Source organism: Sesamum indicum, linkage group LG1, assembly GCF_000512975.1.
Source record: "Sesamum indicum cultivar Zhongzhi No. 13 linkage group LG1, S_indicum_v1.0, whole genome shotgun sequence".
Classification (NCBI taxonomy): domain Eukaryota; kingdom Viridiplantae; phylum Streptophyta; class Magnoliopsida; order Lamiales; family Pedaliaceae; genus Sesamum; species Sesamum indicum.
The window spans coordinates 8,044,566-8,064,129 of NC_026145.1; the positions used below are offsets into that span (position 1 = coordinate 8,044,566).

General features: G+C 33.9%; 2 protein-coding genes across 5 annotated transcripts; one reads left to right on the plus strand and one right to left on the minus strand.

The window, feature by feature from the left end:
• Positions 2,045–9,343, plus strand: LOC105158310. 4 transcript variants are annotated; one of them, XM_011075044.2, is made up of 6 exons: positions 2,046–2,504; positions 3,386–3,694; positions 4,370–4,525; positions 6,495–6,832; positions 7,217–7,730; positions 8,576–9,343. In XM_011075044.2, the coding sequence occupies exons 1-6, from the start codon at positions 2,348–2,350 to the stop codon at positions 9,040–9,042; spliced, it is 1,941 nt and encodes a 646-aa protein (XP_011073346.1). In that variant the 5' UTR covers positions 2,046–2,347; the 3' UTR covers positions 9,043–9,343. The 4 variants fall into 4 exon arrangements, with proteins under 4 accessions (XP_020549981.1, XP_011073346.1, XP_011073329.1 ...); XM_011075027.2 differs by having other exon boundaries at positions 2,050–2,504; positions 3,359–3,694; XM_011075037.2 differs by having other exon boundaries at positions 2,060–2,504; positions 3,359–3,694; positions 7,244–7,730.
• Positions 11,328–12,357, minus strand: LOC105158987 (protein LURP-one-related 8). Its single transcript, XM_011075922.2, has 2 exons — positions 11,975–12,357; positions 11,328–11,734 (listed from the first exon to the last, which is right to left on the minus strand). Exons 1-2 carry the CDS (start codon positions 12,245–12,247, stop codon positions 11,351–11,353), a joined length of 657 nt encoding a protein of 218 aa, XP_011074224.1. The 5' UTR covers positions 12,248–12,357; the 3' UTR covers positions 11,328–11,350.

The window sequence follows — 19,564 nt, forward strand, 5'->3', positions numbered from 1 at the left end:
TAATATTAACTCACTCCTTATATATATTTCACATTTATCCCCTTATAAATATAAAAATTTTAAATAAGAAACAAAATTAAAACTTAAGTAAATTCTTTTGTTAAAATCAGTATTTTTCGTATAGACCCTAACGAAATGATGTTATGTATAATAAAAAAAATTCGGAGGAAGTTTATTATTATTATAATTATTATTATTATTATTATACTATTTAATAAGAGCTCAACCTCTTGAAATAACTAATTTGGTATGTCAAATATACAACTCCTTAAGGGTTCATTTGGATTGATGGTTTTTGTATCTGAGCGGGATCTCAAAAAATTATTTTACAATTTTCATATTATAAGAATTTAAAATTCATTAATATTTAGTAAAATATAATTCAAATTTAGAGATAATAATTTTGATTTTTTTTGTGAATTTGAAATTATCTAAACAAATTTAAACAATTTGTTGGATTTCAAATCCTTCAATTCAAATATAGACCACGAATTCCTTAATCTCCCTTATTTCCATGTCGAGATTATTAAAATTAGAATTTTACTTATCATTCCTCTTAAATAATAATGCCCAAATTACCTAAATCAAATATTGAATCATATTCGTTCTTATTTGTACACGTATCGAGTGTGTTTCATCCACTAGCACTATATTATTGGATAAATTACAACGGGCTCACCTAAGAAAAATGTGTTCAATATATTGGATAAATTACAACGGGCTCACCTAAGATTCATCATAATTATAAATACTCTCTCGATGTTTGGCAAATTTTAAATACTCACCTAAAATTATAAATACCGCAACAAATACCCTATACGACAAGCATTCACAAGGGGTGTTTGTTAGGGTATTTGTATATTCAGAGGCATATTTTATAATTTTTTAAAAAATAAGAAAGGATTTATAATTATGACAAATTTCTAGTGAATCCATTGTAATTTATCCCAATATATACATATAGATGAACTAAATTAACTTTATAAAAAACAAATATATTTATTGTATCAGATTAATATTCTATTTTATACTTATAAAAACCGATCTAATTATCCTGTCAGGAGGACAGTTTTTAGTAAAGGAAACTATGATGCAGTCTCGATTTTTGAATGCTATTTTCAAGTCGAATTATCATTGACGATTTTACAAATTAATATGCCAAATTGTCACTTTCAAAACCAAAACTAAAAGAACGTTTACATGATTTCCAGACGATGTGAGGGCGGTTGTAACTAACAAAAAATAAGAATAACATATCACGTCAACTATCATTATTACATTAAAATTGAGATACGATGATTAGTGGAGGTGCGTGCACACGCATTTATCAGGAGGAGAACAAGGATGTTGATCTCTTAGCAAATCTTGCATGCGACAGCGGCAATCGACATTCTTAGAGCCAACAGAGATTCAAGGACAACTTGCCTCCTTCATCAGTTTTCAAAATCTTTTCTAACTCCCGTTTTAAATGATTGTAAGGGAGTAACACTCTTTATTAACATCTCCGTGTACTTGTACAAATCTTTATTTGGGGTCTTGAAATTTTAGTAAATAGGTAGGAGTCCGCTCAGGCATAGTCGGCTTTAGCCACAAAAAAAAAAAAAAAAAATATCACATTTTTACATCACATCCAATTACATACCAAAAGTTGGCCTGCATGAAAAATCCAATTTATTGACAGACAAACAAACTATGTGGTTCATACTTTTCCAAAATATGGGCAACACTCAAACTGGAACGTTCTGAACTTGAACAGTCGAACTCCTATAATTTTTTTTTTGTAATTTTCAAAATCGAAATAAAAAAATATATATTACAAAGAGTTTCCTCTCAATCAAATTCATTCATCTCAAATTTTATGGTAAAAAAGAGATGAGATGAAATTACAAGCAATCGTACCCTTAAGAAGTTTTTGGTATTGAGAGAGAAGAAATCAATCTAATAAAATGAAGGTTCTGAAAAAGTGGAGTAAAATATTCAGGTACAGGAGGATCACGGTGACACCAACCGCACTTGAATATCCCCTCCATTTTTCTACTTTTCCCGAAAACTATAAATACCTTCTTCTTCTCTCCCCTCAATTTCGTGCCCTAGACTCTCTTTCTCTCTCCTCAGCCGCAACATGCTACCCCCACCTGAATCCATTTCGCCCTTCGAGTCATCCCTCCACTCGCTCAATTCCCGATCTTTTCCGTCATTAATCCTCCGCTCCCCCCTCAATCGTGTAAATTCAACTCAAATTTGACAAGTTCGTCGAGATATCATTCTGTTCGTGACTATTGTTATTCAGATGAAAATATTGCTGAGTTCATTTGGGGTTTTGGTGAAGTGGTGTTTCTAGAGGTGAATGGAAGCGGCGGTGGAGGTAGCTGCTCCGGCGGCGGTTGAGGTGGGGAGGCTCATGCGGTCAGCCGAGGGTTTCGGCAGCGGTGGGAGTGGTGTTGTCGTGGTGGGGGAAGTTCGGTGCCATACGGAGGGCGCATGTAGCTCTGGAGGTTTAAAAGGTGAGCTTGACATGATTACAATTTTTTTGAAGTATTTGATTATTGCTTCCGGTGTGTGTTTATATACGTTCAGAACTAAATAGTTTTTCCCCGTGTTTTGCGAAGTGTACGGTTTGTTTTCAATCTTTTGGCATGCTAATTATTTTATAATCTTTAATTTATGCTTCCTTAACAAAAAAATGGACTTTTTTGTAGTTCAATTGTTAATTTGTCGGAGGTGCAGGTACTTAGAACCAGATGCTGAGCTGTGGATTCTAATAACCAAGCTAAATCTTGTTAAATGTTCGAATTGGGCTGTAAAATCTGTCATTAATTGGTTGTTCTAAGAGTTGTGATTGGTGGAAAGTGATTGGAGAGTTTCCTAATGGGTTTGATCCGTACTTTTGTCACTATAAAGTAGTATTTGGTTACTCTGTTGCGGTGAAACAGAAGATACGAGTAATCTTTGGCATGCTATTTGTTAGTGGTTCTACACGGTGTTCAGAAAAAAAAAACATGCTCTTTTTAGTATGTGTGTCCCCTTACTTTTAGAATATTCATCCTTTTCATTCCTTATTGTAAAGATTATTCACTCTTCATGATTTTGATTTAATGCCAAATATACCTTGTAATCCTAGAGTACATTAAAACATGACCTGGGTGGCTATCTGAAGGTCAATCAAGTTCCTTTCTTGTTCATTTTCTCTTTTGCATTTACGTTTGACTTCATGGATTCCTTGAGAAACAAAAAATGTCATGCCTTTAAAATTTTGTTTCGTCGTTCTTCATGTAACAAAGGCGTAAATTATTCAAACTCATCCTAAGTTTCTATATATACTTCTCAACTAATGCTGGCTCTAAATGTGATTGTTCAGATGACATTCGCTCTGTTAATTTGTCAGAACCAGCTTTTTGGCGTAACATTCCGGATTCTGAACCTTGTGTAGAGGTCTGCAAACCCTCCAGCTTGCATGACAATGATGCAACTAATGACCGTGTTTCAGGGAACACGGCTTTTCATCCTTCAACTCTAGATCTAGACGCTAAACTTGTATTGCAGAAGTCTGGTAAAATAGTAAGAAATAGTAGTGGGTGCACTAAGAGATCAGGGTTATCACAGATGGAAGTTTCTAAACCTAAACCTGGATTACCTAATATAAATGGGATTTCTCCCGAGCTTGCTTCATCTTCAGCAAGCTGCAGTCTTTCAGGTACAACATGTCCAATTGTTCTTGTGATAGAACATACTTAATCCATTTTCATTTGTTTTTCTTCTTTAATTTTGATACATGTATCTGAAAGGCACATTTGCAGATTGAGCATCACAACTACTTTACGTTCTTCACTTGGTGTGTTCTTTTTCTCCTAAAATTTGTCGTCATGTTAACGTTGGATGTTATTTCATTCGTTGCCTCTATGGTTGTGTGCTTAGTCAGACTGAAGGCAATGCTCTTTTGATAATGATAGATTTGTTACTGTCCTTCATATAAAAAAGATAATTATTCAGCTTTCAGTAAGTGGGAAAATACTTGTTTTCGCAATAAAGCAACAGATGGATAATATTACACTTTCTTTGCTTGCAATTTGTAGCAAGTCTGCTAATGAGAAAGTGCATAGCAACTCAATCATGCTACTCATAAGTTTGAGAAGATTAATAAGTGTATTTGAACTTCATGAATAGAGTTTTTGTATTCATTCTGGGGAGAGTCCGCTTTGCTGGGTGCCTCTTGCACTTGGTTCCTTATCTTCTCAGAGTGTCATAAGTTTCTATCTGTAGTGTAGTTATTGGCTTTCAGCCGCTTTTACTTTTATTACTGTGTTTTTGAGTTTCCACTAAATATCTTAAAGCTGCATTTGTGATGCTTCTTCTCTATTTTTTGTTATAGAGAAAAATCAACTGTTTAAGCAAAAGAACAGTTCGACTAGCAGACGTGGGGATAAAAGAAATAGTAAAGTTAAACACAAGAATAGATGCGATTCATTCTCTCTGAAGAATGGCTTGATTGGCTTTAATTCGGCTACAGGAGGAAATAACTTTTATGGTATGAAACATTTTCTTTTCCCTTTTTTCATACCTGTATTTAATATTTATCTGTGTCAGATGTGGTTGAAGGATTTCTAACAGGGTCTAGATTCATATAAATTTCTTTATGCTGTCTCATATAATCTGAGTGCTGTGTTGTTGAAGAAGCTCAGTGGGACAAATTGAAATAAACTAGCTACCATCAAACAATTAGCTGCAATGCTATACCCCCCTTTTGTCTTATTCAGAATGCGAATAAGTTTCAACACTGTATCTACATGAGTTTCAGAAGATTCGTATTCTGTTGTCAACTTAGAATATTAACAGTATTTTTATCAAGATGCCAAGTTGAGCTAATCTTGCTTTATGGATAGACCCCTTGTGCTGCACACCCTCAGCACTACTCACTTTGGAAAGCAATAATAGATAAGGAAAACGGAAAACCAGAAAGAGAAGAGAAGATAGCTTTTAAGCCAACTGCTTCAGTAATATAAAATTAACCACAGAGAGGATTGTTAGAGCCACCACCAAGATCTTTTATCTGATTTTAAAGAATTATTCTACAAGCAGCAATGAAAGATACACATCTATTGAGGATCAATAGCCACATATGATCCTGCTAATGCACGGACCAAAGAAGATATGGTTAATTCAATAATTCACTTTTTTCCTGAACTGCAAAAGATTCTTCTTCCTTTTCGTTTTAATGTCTGCCTTGAAGGGGCTTACTGGTCTCGTTCTGATTAGACAAATTCCTAATGTGACATGGATGGATTTAGCTTTTGTAATGGTTTGGATGTAATTCTTACAAAGAAGAAAAATCTCCTTCCCTCAACTCCCCGAAGTACCATAAACAGTGATTGGGAACTAGGTTTACAGTGTGCAGTATTTTTTACCTTAGTTTTATCGGGTATCGTGTTGCCTATGAAGGTTTCGCCTTCTATTAACACTCCGCTGATCTTCTATTATAGTCTTAACAAATTCCATTATTTGGATTTTCTGTTTTTCTTGCATTCTTAATAATATGGGAGGAAAATGGGTGATTTGGAAATCTAGCTGGATTTTCTTTGGTGCTCGATCATTCTATTTTTCTTAAACTATAGGATCCCATTGTTTTCTTTCTTATGTGGTATACGCAGAGCTGATTTTTCAGTCAATATTTGCTTCCAACTATTTTATTTGCAAACTAGAATTGCTTTAGAAGCTAAAGGCATATTGAAAACCTTGATTCCTTAAAGAATTACCACTAATGACATCTAAAGAAGTGCTGAGTTGGAAGCGAAGGAGCTGCATCCTCCTTCTTTTTTTTTTTTTGGTTTTGCACACATGTAGGAATATTTCGTGAGATTATTTAAGATGTTTGGAAAATGTTTATATGAGCGATTTGTTAAACACACCTTTGGGCATTGGTGGTGTGGAAGCAGCCGAAATTTATCAAGGTACGGAGGGATGGCTGTTCCTCATGGTGTAAAAGTTGCAGAGGGAGGGTCGAATTGGGCATCATTTTAATATTTTCCTAAATGTCTATTTACTGTCTGTAATCTGTATAGTTCTTTCCTTTGGTCAGTTGGTGGGCTGTTTCTATATCCTAGTCTGAGTGGATTCTGGGCATGGTTGTTTTTACATTTCTTTTTCCTGATGTTTAGGAATGTCTCATCCATTTTAAAAAATGGAATTCCATCTATCCTCAAAACGAGAAAGAGTTTGATACATGCTCCACAGCTGTGGGCTGCCTGAGATTTCTCTTTTGTTAACACTGATCCTTTACCTTTATTTGTGGTCTAGGGATCTAATCCTTTTAGCTATTTGTGGTCTCAGTATTTGATAGAATGTGCATGTGCATGTGCAGAACAATAGTTCTCCTCATTTTTGTTGGCATAAAGCATAGATGGGCATAACAAAAGGATTATCCTTAATCACTTCTCTAGAATGTATTCTGTTTATGCCTTTCTTATGAGAATGCTAATATGACAATATTAATTGTTCAGGAATACATGGTATAAAACCTGATTCTTCTGACATCACAAAATATGTCAACGAGCTGTCTTTAGATGAGCTACTGCATGGAAGTTATAGCAGTCCTAGTATTGCTGAAGACAAAGGGGAAAAAGCCCCAAAGTCAAACAATATTATTTTGGAGTCAGTTAGGAAGGCGTGCTCTGTTCTTCAAGCTCAAAAGGTCTTACAGGCCCAAAATTGTGCTGAAGTTGATACTATTTGCACCCAAAAGGGTTCAACCAGCTTGGTTACTGTTAATTCTGCACTAGGCCAAACTGATGATGACAAAGGAGATAATTGCGCTGCAGATCTGGCACTCTCTGACAAGGTTTGTCTCGATTTGATGTGTTGAAACTTTTGATGCTATGATTATCCAGAAATGATTTAATAGAAAGAACTCTAGTATGCAAGACAATAGAATTATATACTTATATGACCATGTACTTGGTCATTGTTATAAATGGTAAATGGGTACTCTGATTTGTTTGCTGTCTTCACCATTTAATTCGTTTTACTAATTCGGCAAAATTGTTTTGACTTCATTAGTTACTAAGTTCAGATGTATGGATGGGGCCCCCTTTTAAATTCTGTATGCACAGAATCTGTGTTACGTGAAATGTATTTTGTTTATTCTTACATCCCTTAATATGCTTAAGATTGGATTTATACTTGTGAAATATGCATTTAAATTATTTTTGAATTGTTGGAACAGTGTGTTGACTGTAGTTCCATTTTAAAGGTTCAAGACTCTGATGTCAAGATCCAAATATCTAATGTTGATTCCCCACTGTATCAACCAAAAGACGTTTTTGAGCGTCTTGCACTTCCTCCACCAAAGGATTTGGATTTATTACTGTCTGATGCGAGCAAACCTACATCATCAAAAAGTACTGATCCTCGGGTGGGCAAACCTGTTTCTCAGCGAACTGGCCTGCCGCCTTTTCCTTGGTCTCATTCTTTTTCTGGGCATAATAAGGTGGGTTCAGATGCGAGTAAGTTATCCACAAGTCGAACAATATGCCAAGGTAGATGGGTGAAAGTTAAAAATTCTACCTTACTGCAGAAAGGTTCTGCTAATTTACTTGCAGACTTTGAAACACTGACATTTGACCAAAGTTTAGTTCCTTCAACGAATCTTTTGTCTGAGGATCGAGAAAATGAAGTTGCTCCAGCTGAACGTGTTTTATCAGCATCTGGTGCATGCTCAACTTCAAGTGTTCCTGCAGGCAAGTCTATCAGATTGTCTACTTTTGCTTCTAATTCTGTATTTATTTTTCCTACTAGTTTTATCATAGACAAGTTTGTTGGATAAATTTACTAGCTGCAGGAAGATGGTATATGCATAAAATCAGATTTGCTATTCCCTAATTACATCAATTTTTTTGGAGTTTTAGTTGTATACGTACTCGAGTGCTTATTTGGCGCGTCGGGCGTAGATTTCAAAGCCTGCCACTATTGTGGCATGCAGTTTCTTGCAAGCGGTACTGATTTTTTGGTGTACTGTTTTATGCATTTAGAAACTGTCTACTTTTCAATAAAACAGAAGCTTATGTATTACCAATAAAAATTTGTACATATGGTTTACTTTGAGCAGATAGACATTTCAGAGCATCATGTATTTAGGCAAGTGCAAGGATGATTGGGCTGAGGGCGCTCCCCTCTTCTTCTTGCCTTCCTTAACTCCGAGTGCTTGCAATAAATGTAAAATATCTATCTAAAAGCACAGAAAAGAATTGAAGACCATATGGCTAGGCTAGATATGATGTCAAATACTATTCATGAGTTGACTTGATAATGTGCTTCTTGGTATAATTAATTTGTGTCTTCATGTTTATTTGTTTGGCTTTTTGCCTTGCATTGGGCTAGATTACCTTGTAACTTGCTACCAAACATATTTATTGGGTATCTCAAGCGTTCGCTCATCTTGCGTTTTACTCTAATATCCTATGCATCATGACACATTGCTGCTCCCATGCTGTGGCTATGATCAGCAAATTTAGATTTAGATTCCTTCACTGACTTATATGAATCTCATTTGTCCTCCCCTTATATTGTGTATTCTCAATACCAGATTACTCTGAGACATGTGCTGCTGCCAAAACACTCTTAGACATGGCTGCACAGTCCTTGAAGCAAAATCCCTGTCCAACGGTTAAGTTGCTGAAAAAGCCATGCCAGATGGCGATGAAAGCTAGCAAGCTGAAATCAGTTGAGAGATCTGATAAATTATTTGATGAACCTAAATCAACTGTGAGATCTACCATTCCTTTAAAAGTTGGCAATGATGGGTCTCCCTCGAAGAAGCTCAGGCTCTCGACAGATGTGAAACAAACTTACATTGTTCATGCTGAGCCCGTGAAGAAAGGACCCTTGCACTGGCCAGTCAAATCCCCGCCGAGGAAGCTATTTAGGGACTCAAATGCAGGTACAAACAATTATGGTATTAACCTTGTAAAGAAATCGTGTATGATGAAACCACCAAGGGGCACAGACAGGCCTAGTAGTAGTCAACAGAAGTTCAGGAAGCCGTCCCAGTGAAGTGGAGTTTGCCTGGAAGGTTAGTCGGAATCGTCTACCAGAAAGAGACCCACATTTCTTTGCTCATGTCCTGTTAGTTTATTGTGGTGTTAGTGCCAAATCATGTACAACTGTTAGATTTGTATATAGTGTCACATGTAAAGAGTCGTGTTGTAACATTTCATGTCGGCCCTTGAGAGCCGACTCTCAATGTTGTACCATTACTTTGTAAGATGGATGGTGTCGATTGCGCACCAGAACTCTACGTCGTCTTTCGTTGTTGTAGAGCATTGTTTGGGAAATGGAACACTTCCTTTCACTCTGTTCTCTGTAACGACTGCCTCTTTCCAACTCGCCCATACTGCATACAAGCGAGCATGATTTTGGAGGGTTAGCACTCAGCATGTTGGCACCAATACATTTTACTTGGTACGTTGGATGACAGGAGTAGTTACCAAACATTTCGACTTTTGAACATATTTCATTAAAGTCCCTAGATTTTGGATGATTACTCTGCCACTTCTCTACAATCATAGTTTACAAATAGAATTTTGGATTAATTACACTTACACCTCCTCTAAAATGCAAAATTATATTTTCCCCCAAAGAAATTTTGATATTATGCTTACACATCCTCCTATAAATTTGTGTTTACACTTGACCCTCTTCCCTTAATGTTTAGACAAGAATTTCCATTGTAACAACGGAAGGTCAAAACATATAATAGTTTACCTTGATCATAAGGTCTACTCACCCTGAGACTGAGTAATCAATCATACCTCAAAGTGAGCATGCTCAGAAAAGGATTGAGGGCCATAGTGCACTTTATGTGTTGTATTTTTTAGACAGCAAAATAGACAATTATCTGTCGTCCGCAAATGCACATGGATCGAGCAAAGAAATCTAGTACTGGAACGAGTTTTTATGTGACAAAGAGGCAGCAGAAGATGCAGATGGGCCACAGATATATATGCTGATGTACAAGTTTCCGCGACACTAAATACACGCGGTGCAAGTTGGACCAGTTCTGTCAATTTCTGTCAACATGACATTACTCAAGTTGTAATTTGTGTAGTTGATGAGAATGTGGAGTGGAGTGGTTCTTGTGGTTTTATCACTAGCTTAAATGTTTCGCCATAATAAAAGGTCAGAGCGCGATGTTAAGAAGACACAAAGACAGTCGATTCACTCTCTGTAGAAGGGAGCATGTGAGCAGAGACACCATGGATATGAACTTGTTTGTTGAAGAAGAACAGTGTAAAACAAACCAAATCTTACATATTAAATCGGCTGCAAAGTACAAGCTGTCTTAAATAGAACTCAAGTACATCAGTTAAGAAACAAACTAATTAAATACCCAATTAGCTAACTAACTAACGTACTGCTAAAACAATACAGTAAGAAAACGCTACAACTTATTGAAGGGCAACAGCAACTCGATCTAAAATACAAAAACGTTTTTGCTAAAGAGTCTATAGTACATTGGCTTCACTTCAACTTATGTTTCCAGCTCCTGCTTTATACCTGCTGCTGCAATGTTCAATATCCCAACAATCTCGCCAGCAAAACGGAGACTCTTTGCAGACTCGTGACGAAAATGATTGTGTTACAACCCCACCTGTTCATGGCGAAGTGACACATTCATCCTTACCCTTCTATACATGTAAAAACACATGAAATAGTTTTATCTTTCATCAATGCTTTAAATTAGTGATTTTTTTTTTTCTCTTTTCGAGTTGTGCTACCTTTTTAACTTGTAATATACAAAATTACAAAATTTTTCGAATAAAAATGCTCGACTTTGATAAAATTAAAATAGGGTTGGTGGATGAATGATGTTGATGAAATAATTTGAAGTATTTACTATGTGTTAGGATAAACACATTGACAATCCCCAAGATTAGGCTAAAAGTATACAAATACTTCATGTCTTTTGCAAATTACTATAAAATACGCCCCATGATGTTATAGTTGTAATTGCAGCTACATCCCTATTTAAAGACAAAGCTTGCACAAGCACCCTTAAAAAGATTATATTTCAGGAGGTGTAACTGTAATTTTGTAAAATATAGGGAGTAGTTGTGTATTTTAGTCTAATCTCAGGAGGTGTTAATGTAACTCATCCGAAATGTTAATGTAGTAAACAATGAAGTACCATTGTTTATTCTGAACTAGCTAGGCGTTGAGTTGAAATTTCTCATTAGCCTGTTCATATGTTCATCAATTTACTCTATTTAACTCTTTAAACACATTATGATGAGAAGATCAAAGCGAAAATCTACCGGCACAAAATAAACAACCAGAGATTAAAAGGAATGGAGATGAAGATTCAGGAAAACATCCGATCCAGTAATATTACAATAGCCATGGCAAATCTTGATTCAATTCCAGGCTTAACTATTAAATCAAACACTTCTAGTCCAAAAGACACGCCTCCTGGTAAGGCCTCTTTCTTCTTGATCTCAGCCACAACCCTTTTCGTCGTGTCCAAAATCTTGCACGATCGATGCACGTACGACCCTTCTATCGTGTAGGTGTGTCCCCTTTCGGACAACATCCCACCAGAAACATATGCAAGAACACTAGGTTTTCTTCTCATGATGCTTGTGTTCTTCCTCACACAAAACATAGGTTTCTTTGATGATGAGTTGATGTTGTTGTTGCCCATTTCTCCTTCATAGACTTGCCAGTGGTTGTCTACTAGCCCCAGCTTCTGCGTATCACAACCAAAAACCAAATCAAAGTTATAAATTGTAAGAAATGAGCATAATTATGAGAAAATTACTTTCTGTCTCTAAATCCGTCTCTTTTTTGTCAAAATCAGAAACTACGTCTCTAATTTTTCATCTTTTATACGCTGTTTTCTTACAATGCTGAGATTCCAAATGAAACAAGACCCTAACATCTATGTCTTAAGGTGTTCCTCTCTCTCTGTCTCTCTTTCTGTACATACCTTGCGACGACAGATAGTGAAAATGGGATTTCCTGAGCCATCCATGAGCAGGGTTTGATCGGGGCGGCCGGTGTAATTATCTACTCTATAGACTAAGCTGCCATCAGGGCCAATCACAGTGAAGCCCTTACAGCTGAAAACAAGTGATTTTGTCCAAACTGTGAGGGAAACACATGCTTCTTCATCACCCCTACTGTACTTGTTGTACTGAACTCCTTCTTCCTCATGACAATGGTGGACTGTTCTTGATGTAGATTTCAAGAAGAGAAGCATTTTGCTATGACTACCCTTTGATCAAGTAACATTAGATCAAGCTCTTATTTTACATATTTATAACCAAAGGATGTGGACCTATCTGTTTCCGTTATCTTACAACGTTTGTTTTGAACTTTTCCTACCTAACTGTAAGAGGAGATATTATGCAGACATAACATGATATAATCCGTTTATTACAGTAAGAAAATCTCTCTTTTATACACTGATCTGGCTTGAGGTAAACCACTCAATTGTTAAACATAATTACGTAAAAAGCAATAGCGAAATAGTATTTTTGGTCCTGTAATTTAGGATCTTTACGCATTTGGTCTGGCTGTTTACATGATTCTCACTTTTGGTCCTGTAGTTTTTTTTTTTTCCAAAAGTATCACTTTTAGTCCCATGACATTTTTTCGTTAGATAATTAATGAAAAATGCCACGTGCCGTTAAGTGTTCGGGACCAAAAAAGTATTACTTTTTGCAAGTTATGAGGCTAAAAGTGAGAATCTCGTAACCAATTGGACTAAAAGCGTACAGGTCCTAACACCCACGTACCATTTTCCGTTAAAATATCAAAACGAAATAATGTCATGGGACAAAAATTCTACTTTCTAAAAATTATGGGATCAAAAGTGAGAAATACCATAACCAATTTGACCAAAAGTGAAAAAACCCTAAATTACGGGACAAAAAATATTATTTTTCGTAAAAACAACTTATAATCCATTTGGTAGTTTGTACTGTCCTGGCGTGTGTGAGGTAAATCAGTCCAACGTTAAACATAGTATAAGGCAATAATTTCAGCAATTAAGGATGGGGCATAGTAGTACAAGAAAACATGTGCCCATTGATCATAACTAATTGTCAAAGATTTGGAAACCATACCTAAATTGCATGCATAAAATTAAAGTAGAGGCCATCTCTGTCTGAGTGTGTAAGATTAATCAGAGATTAATTATCAATCAAATCATCATTAATTAAGTAAATACAGGTGCAAACTCTGGGAGAAAGTGCCACGTGTTAATATAGCATTCAGACAAAAAATGAAACCAAATCTTGACAGGACAAGAAGTTGAGGTGAAGTCCAAGAAAATAATCTCACTATTTGTTTATTCAAGTCAAAAATTCATTAGCCTAGTGAAGAGGAGAACATCTGCTTTTGTATATGTTGACTGGGACATAGGAAAATAGGACAAAGTAGTACCAGATATTTTAATTCAGATCGAGTTTGGTTGAATTTGAACTAATTATATAATAGATATAATATACTTGTCGCGTGGTTGGTGACAAGTGTATCACAGTTGTTTAGTGATTAGTTTGGTTCGATCAAACTTAATTTGATTATGAACTTTCTGTATAGTAGCATAATGGGACAATTATTTGGCTATAGTTTCGAGAAACAAAAAATCAACATTTGAGTTAATGCGAATTAATCTCAATCTATATATAGGGAGAGACTTTTCTATATTACAAGGTTAGGAAATCTGCACAAAAATATGGAACAATCTACATGATCTGTATGTGCCGACTACAAAGTTATTCATATTTTTCATTATGACGATAATTTATTCCGATAATTTTTATAAAATTTGATATCGATTATAGGACTATTTTACAATCCTAAAAAGATAAAAGATTAAAATGTCAGAGCGTCAAAAATATATTGAAGCCAATTAATTATATGATTAATTCGATTTTATTGAACCTAATGGAAATTAGAGTTTCTGGAAAGTCTAAGAATAACACGTATGATGCAATAAACAGTCTCATGCATGGTCAAATTTGGACCACAACAAGCCAAAACAAAAAAAAAAAAAAAAAAAAAAAGACAAAAAGAAAATGGAGGCTTGCAGTCAAATTGTTACACGCAGCAGTAGCAGATGGGCAGTTGGACTTGGAAGCCACAAAAGCAAATTTTGCTTTTAATAGTATAATGGCGACGTGGAACATGTTGCACACACATAATTTCGGGTAAGAATTAAAAAAAATAAAAAGAAAAGGCAAAAAATCTTTTCTTTTTGATTAAATTGCAACGGGTTTCTCTAAGTTTTGATATAATTATAAATATTTTTATTATATAAAAAATTATTAATTTTATTATAATTTTAACGTCGTCTAAGAATTAAGTCAATTCATTAGTTTTCATTCATTTTTTATGGTCAACTAACCCAAATGCCCTTGTTTTACTTGTTTTTAATGATTTTATGCAAAATTTTTTATGAATTAAGTGGACGGGCTATTTTACATCCTAGACCAATTTGTTTATATTTTTTTTTAAAGAAGAAAAGATAAAGTAAGGACAAAATTGACGGTTTCAACCTCCATCCAAAAATTATATAATCTCGTCAAACACAAGAGGTATTTGTAATATTCTAAACAATAAGAAATTATTCGTAATTATGTTAAACCTTAGAGTAGCTTATTGTAGTTTACCTTTTTTTTTTTCCTATATAATTCCTACTGGGGGTAATTTCACTTTTGATACCCTAACTATGCTATTAATTCAATTTTGGTATCCCATGTTCCCAACTCGTCGATCTTGATACCTAACATTTCTATTTATCATCATAAACATATCTAGAACCTTCTCTCCTGAATTTATTATGCTTCAAGAAGTCTTCAATGGTAGTTCGATTGCACACACAATACATTTTCTCCACTTAAATATTCTCATTACACGAACCGATGCTCGAATTTGAGAAAGATGAAGATTGATTTCTCTTCATTCATCTCGTTTTTCGCTAAGTTTGCCCCCAGTTTCCTTCTTTCAATTCTCTCTTGTATAGTGAACACTAAGGCAGTCGAACATGCATTTTTATTGAGGAAATTTCGTCTCTTTTTATCTTGAAATTGGGATTGACAGTTAAATTACGATCAACCCAATAACGAGTACTAACAACGATGAAAAATAAAAACATTGGATACCAAAATCCAAGAATCGAAAATATAAAATACCAAAAAAAGGCAATTAGGATACCAAAGATGAAATGATATATCCTATTCATACATCATCTTGTGATATGGTAAGTAGTGTCAAATCAAGACTCTAAAAAGAAGACAAATTAGAATGCTGAAAGGCTAAGGGTTTGTGCAAATGTTGGAGGGATATGGGCATGTAAGGGTATAATTAAAGTAGGTTATCCATATTTAGTTAGCTTTATTTCCCTTACCCCATTTAGGACAAGAAAGAAAGACAACAGCATCCATCAACACAACCACGTGCTTCTGTTTCTGCCTTTGGATGTGGATGTAATGTTCTTGCAATTCTTGCCCACCTTCTTGGTGACACAATGGCTGTATTAGGGATGACAAATGAGGTGGATAGAGAGTGACGCCTTCGACCTTGTCTTCAATTTTCATTCAATTTAAATAATCGGGTATGGATTTGAAGGTTTCATTAGCTTGGTCGGATTTGGGTTTGGGTTTGGGTTTGGGTGGGTGTCTCAGTCTTGTATATAATAATTGTCTATTGTTTGGCATAATATTTATAGATATATTTAAGGGATAATTACACTCCTCTTTTCTGCGGGTTTGGTGTAGTTATACATAAATTTTTTGTGGTTTGAAAAATTACATTTAACACTCATGACGTCTGCTTTTGTCTAACAAATAAGTCCCTTTATTAATCAAAATTCATAAAATTTGCTAATATTAACAAAAGAAACTAGAAAAAAAATCTTTATTAACCGCTGATTGACTTAGTACTGACGTATTGCAAATCAAATAAATCTTTTGGCCAAATTACCCTCATACGTCTTCATGTGTTAATGTATATGAGGAGGTGTATCTTCACCATTACAAGGACAGTTTAGTTCGAAAAAAATTATTTGACCTGCAACAAGTCAGTAATCAATCAATGAAGGGTAAATATCAATTTTCATTAAGTTTTACTTGTTCATATCAGCAAATTTAATAAATTTTGACTAACGAAAAGACTTATTTGTTAGACCGAAACAAACCTCAAGGATAGTAATGTAATTTTTCAAACCACAGGGTTCTACGTATAATTACACCAGACTTTAGGGGAGGGGAGTGTTAATTATCCCTATATTTAATTTAGTTAAAATTATTAAGTTTTTATTTAATATATATTTGTAAAACAAAGTAGATTTTTTAACATAATAATTTATTATGTATTTATAATAATTTTAATTTTAAAAAGAAATATATTGATTTATGGAAGAAAATGGAAAATCTAAACTAGTTTTGCAAGTTAGATCCTTCACTACTTGGTACCATTCCCAAGTTTTATCCATTATGGGCTTTTCCTCATAATGATTAGGCCATTGGGCGGATTTTAGTGCACAATTAAGATTTTGGGCTTTTCTTAATAGCAATACTGGGCCATTTGAGCTTTTCTAAATAGTAATAGTGGGCCATTTGAGCTTTTCTTAATTGTAATTGTGGGCCATTTGGGCTTGGTTTGACCCAACCTCCATATGAATAAAGACGGAAGCCTTTTGTTCCTCAACATTGTTGCTAATATTTGATATTTATTAGGGTTGTAAATGTAATATATACAATATTAAAATGAGGAAAAAGTACTAAAAAATTATTTATTCTAAAGTTACAGTTGTCGGAGAGTAAGAAAACCAATTGTTTCTTTTATGAAATCCTCTAGGGAAGAGTATTATTTTAGTTCGCTAAGTATGTTTAATTTTAATTTTAATTCGATAACTATATCTATTTATATTTAGGCCCAGTAACTTGCGAAATTGCTTACTTTTAGTCATCTGGCAGATTTTCAGACAATTTTACCCCTATAAGTGCATATGAACTAAAACTGCCTTTCAAAAGTTGCATAGGGGTAAAATTGTCCGAAAATCTACCAGAGGACTAAAAGTAAGCAATTTCGTAAGTTACTGGACCTAAACAAAAATGAACATAGTTATCGGATTAAAATTAAAATTATGCATACTTAGCGGACTAAAATAATACTTTACCCAATTCTCTATTTTTACGTATGTTGCCAAAATAATAACTATTCTTGCACTCTATCGTCTAAAATTGTTTTTAACGAGAAACGTCTGAAAAATCACTAAGAAAGAGATTTTCTGACAATTTTACTGGTACCCTACAAGTTATTGAGAGTCGACCTAATGATACTACGGATTTCATATGATGATTTTGTATCAAAATCAGGTTTATTAAAGTGAACACCGTCAGATGAAAATTAACCTCAATAAGCAAAATCTGACTCGATTCTCGCAGCTGTAACCCTACAAATTAGACTATAACCACATCAGAAAGATCCTGGTTATAGCCCTTCGATCCTTAAATCAGGCAGGTTGTAAGAAAAAAATAAATGAAGGTAGTAAAAGATGCTAGAGGTTGCCAAAATATATTTGCATGCAGTATTGAGAGCAACTATTTATAAATTTTCTCCCACGGTTCAATTTTCTGAGCTACAAATGCTAAAATAATTCAATAATTACGATGAATCCATACATATTAAGTTCAAAATGCATTAGGATCAAGTTATAAAGTAATTGAATTAATTAAACGGACAAAAAGTATATTATGAAAAGTTTTTAAAAAAATAACCTATTTAAGATGTAGTTAAATCAAGAACAGAATAAACTAATTCATTATTGTCTGAATTATTAATCTCTATATAAAAAGGTAGTACGTATTACTATTGATTAATTCCTCGTAAAGATGCATGTCGGGAACAAGAATTTCCCAATTGATTTCTTCATAGTTGACAAATTAGAACATAATAATGAACAAATAATGTAGCCAAGATGTATATTTTTCCCATTCTTTTTATAAATGTAGAGGATCTTTGATAAAATCTTCTGACCATTGTTTCTAAATAATAATAATAATAATAATAATAATAATAACAATAAAAACTCTGCAAAGACATTCCTTATTAATTATATAAACCTACCCATTTACCATGATTATAGGGATAATTTCACTATCGTTTTCTAAATTTTTGTGTAATTACACGTAATCACCTATGATTTGGAAGTAACACATAATGTTCCTGATGTTTATTTTTATGCAATAAATAGATTTTTCAATTAGTAAAAATATACGGAATTGGCTAAGTTCACTTAGAAAAAGTAAAAAAAAATTCATGTTTACCTAAAATTGATTGTCGACTAGTGACTTATCGTAAGTCAAAGATTTTTTTTTTTGGATTAAACTACTCTTATAAGGTTAAAGAAGTACCTCCTGATCACATGCATTAGTGCGTGTGAAGATGTACAAGGATAGTTTATCAGAAAAGATTTATTTAACCTGCAATAAGTCAATTAATCAGGGTAAATATGTATTTTTAATTGTTTAATTATTTTAGCTAATATTAGTAAATTAAGTGAATTTTGACTAACGGATGAATATATTTGTTGGACGGAAACAAAAGACAGAAATATTAAATTTAATTTTTCGAACTACAAAAAATCTATACGTATAATTACATCAAACCTGATGAGAGGGCCGAGTAATTATCCCTGTATTGTATGGGAAGAATTAATATAGGTGTAATGAAGCGAAGACTTTACATATCTTAATAGCACGCACACAACACATTCTTCTCGATTGCTACAATTATTTGACTGATCATATCCATCCAATTGGCAATAATTAATTTAAAATTGAACTCGATTATCGAACTCCATAATACATATCATTACAATTATTCTCTAGGTGAAGAAATCAAAACGTTGTCGTGCCATATAATAGAAATTAACATAATTAATTAATTAATTGATTAATGTGCATGATGAGATGTAATAGATGGCATTCCCAAGTCCGAAATGGCTGTCTCATTTTCATTTTTCCACAATTTTGATTTCAACTCTCTCTCTCTCTCTCTATATATATATATATTTAGGAAAGAAGTGAAGGTAGTCTACACACAACGCGTCAAAAATGTCTGACTTTTTCTCACCATATTGATCGTTAGGCCTTCTAGAAGTGAACCTACTTTACCATTAATTAAAATATTATTTTAATCCCATAAAATTTAATATCACGTCTTTTTAGTTTAAAAAAATACGATTTTGAGATTTTTTAGTCTTAAATAATGTCTTTTTAGTCTCAAAATCAAAATATAATTTTGGGACTTTTTAGTCCCAAACTCCAATGCATATGACTTTTTGAGACTAAAAATACGTGATTATGAATTTTATGGGACTAGCAATACATGTCATAATTGTGGTACTAAAATAAATTTTGCCCTTACTTATAGGACTAAAAAACGCATTTTGTCCCCTCACCGCTACACATATACTAATTGTTGTTATTAAAAATTAATTATACTTATATCCTCTTTAAAAATGCGTAATTATATTTTTTAAAAAAAGTTTTGAAATTTTATTTAC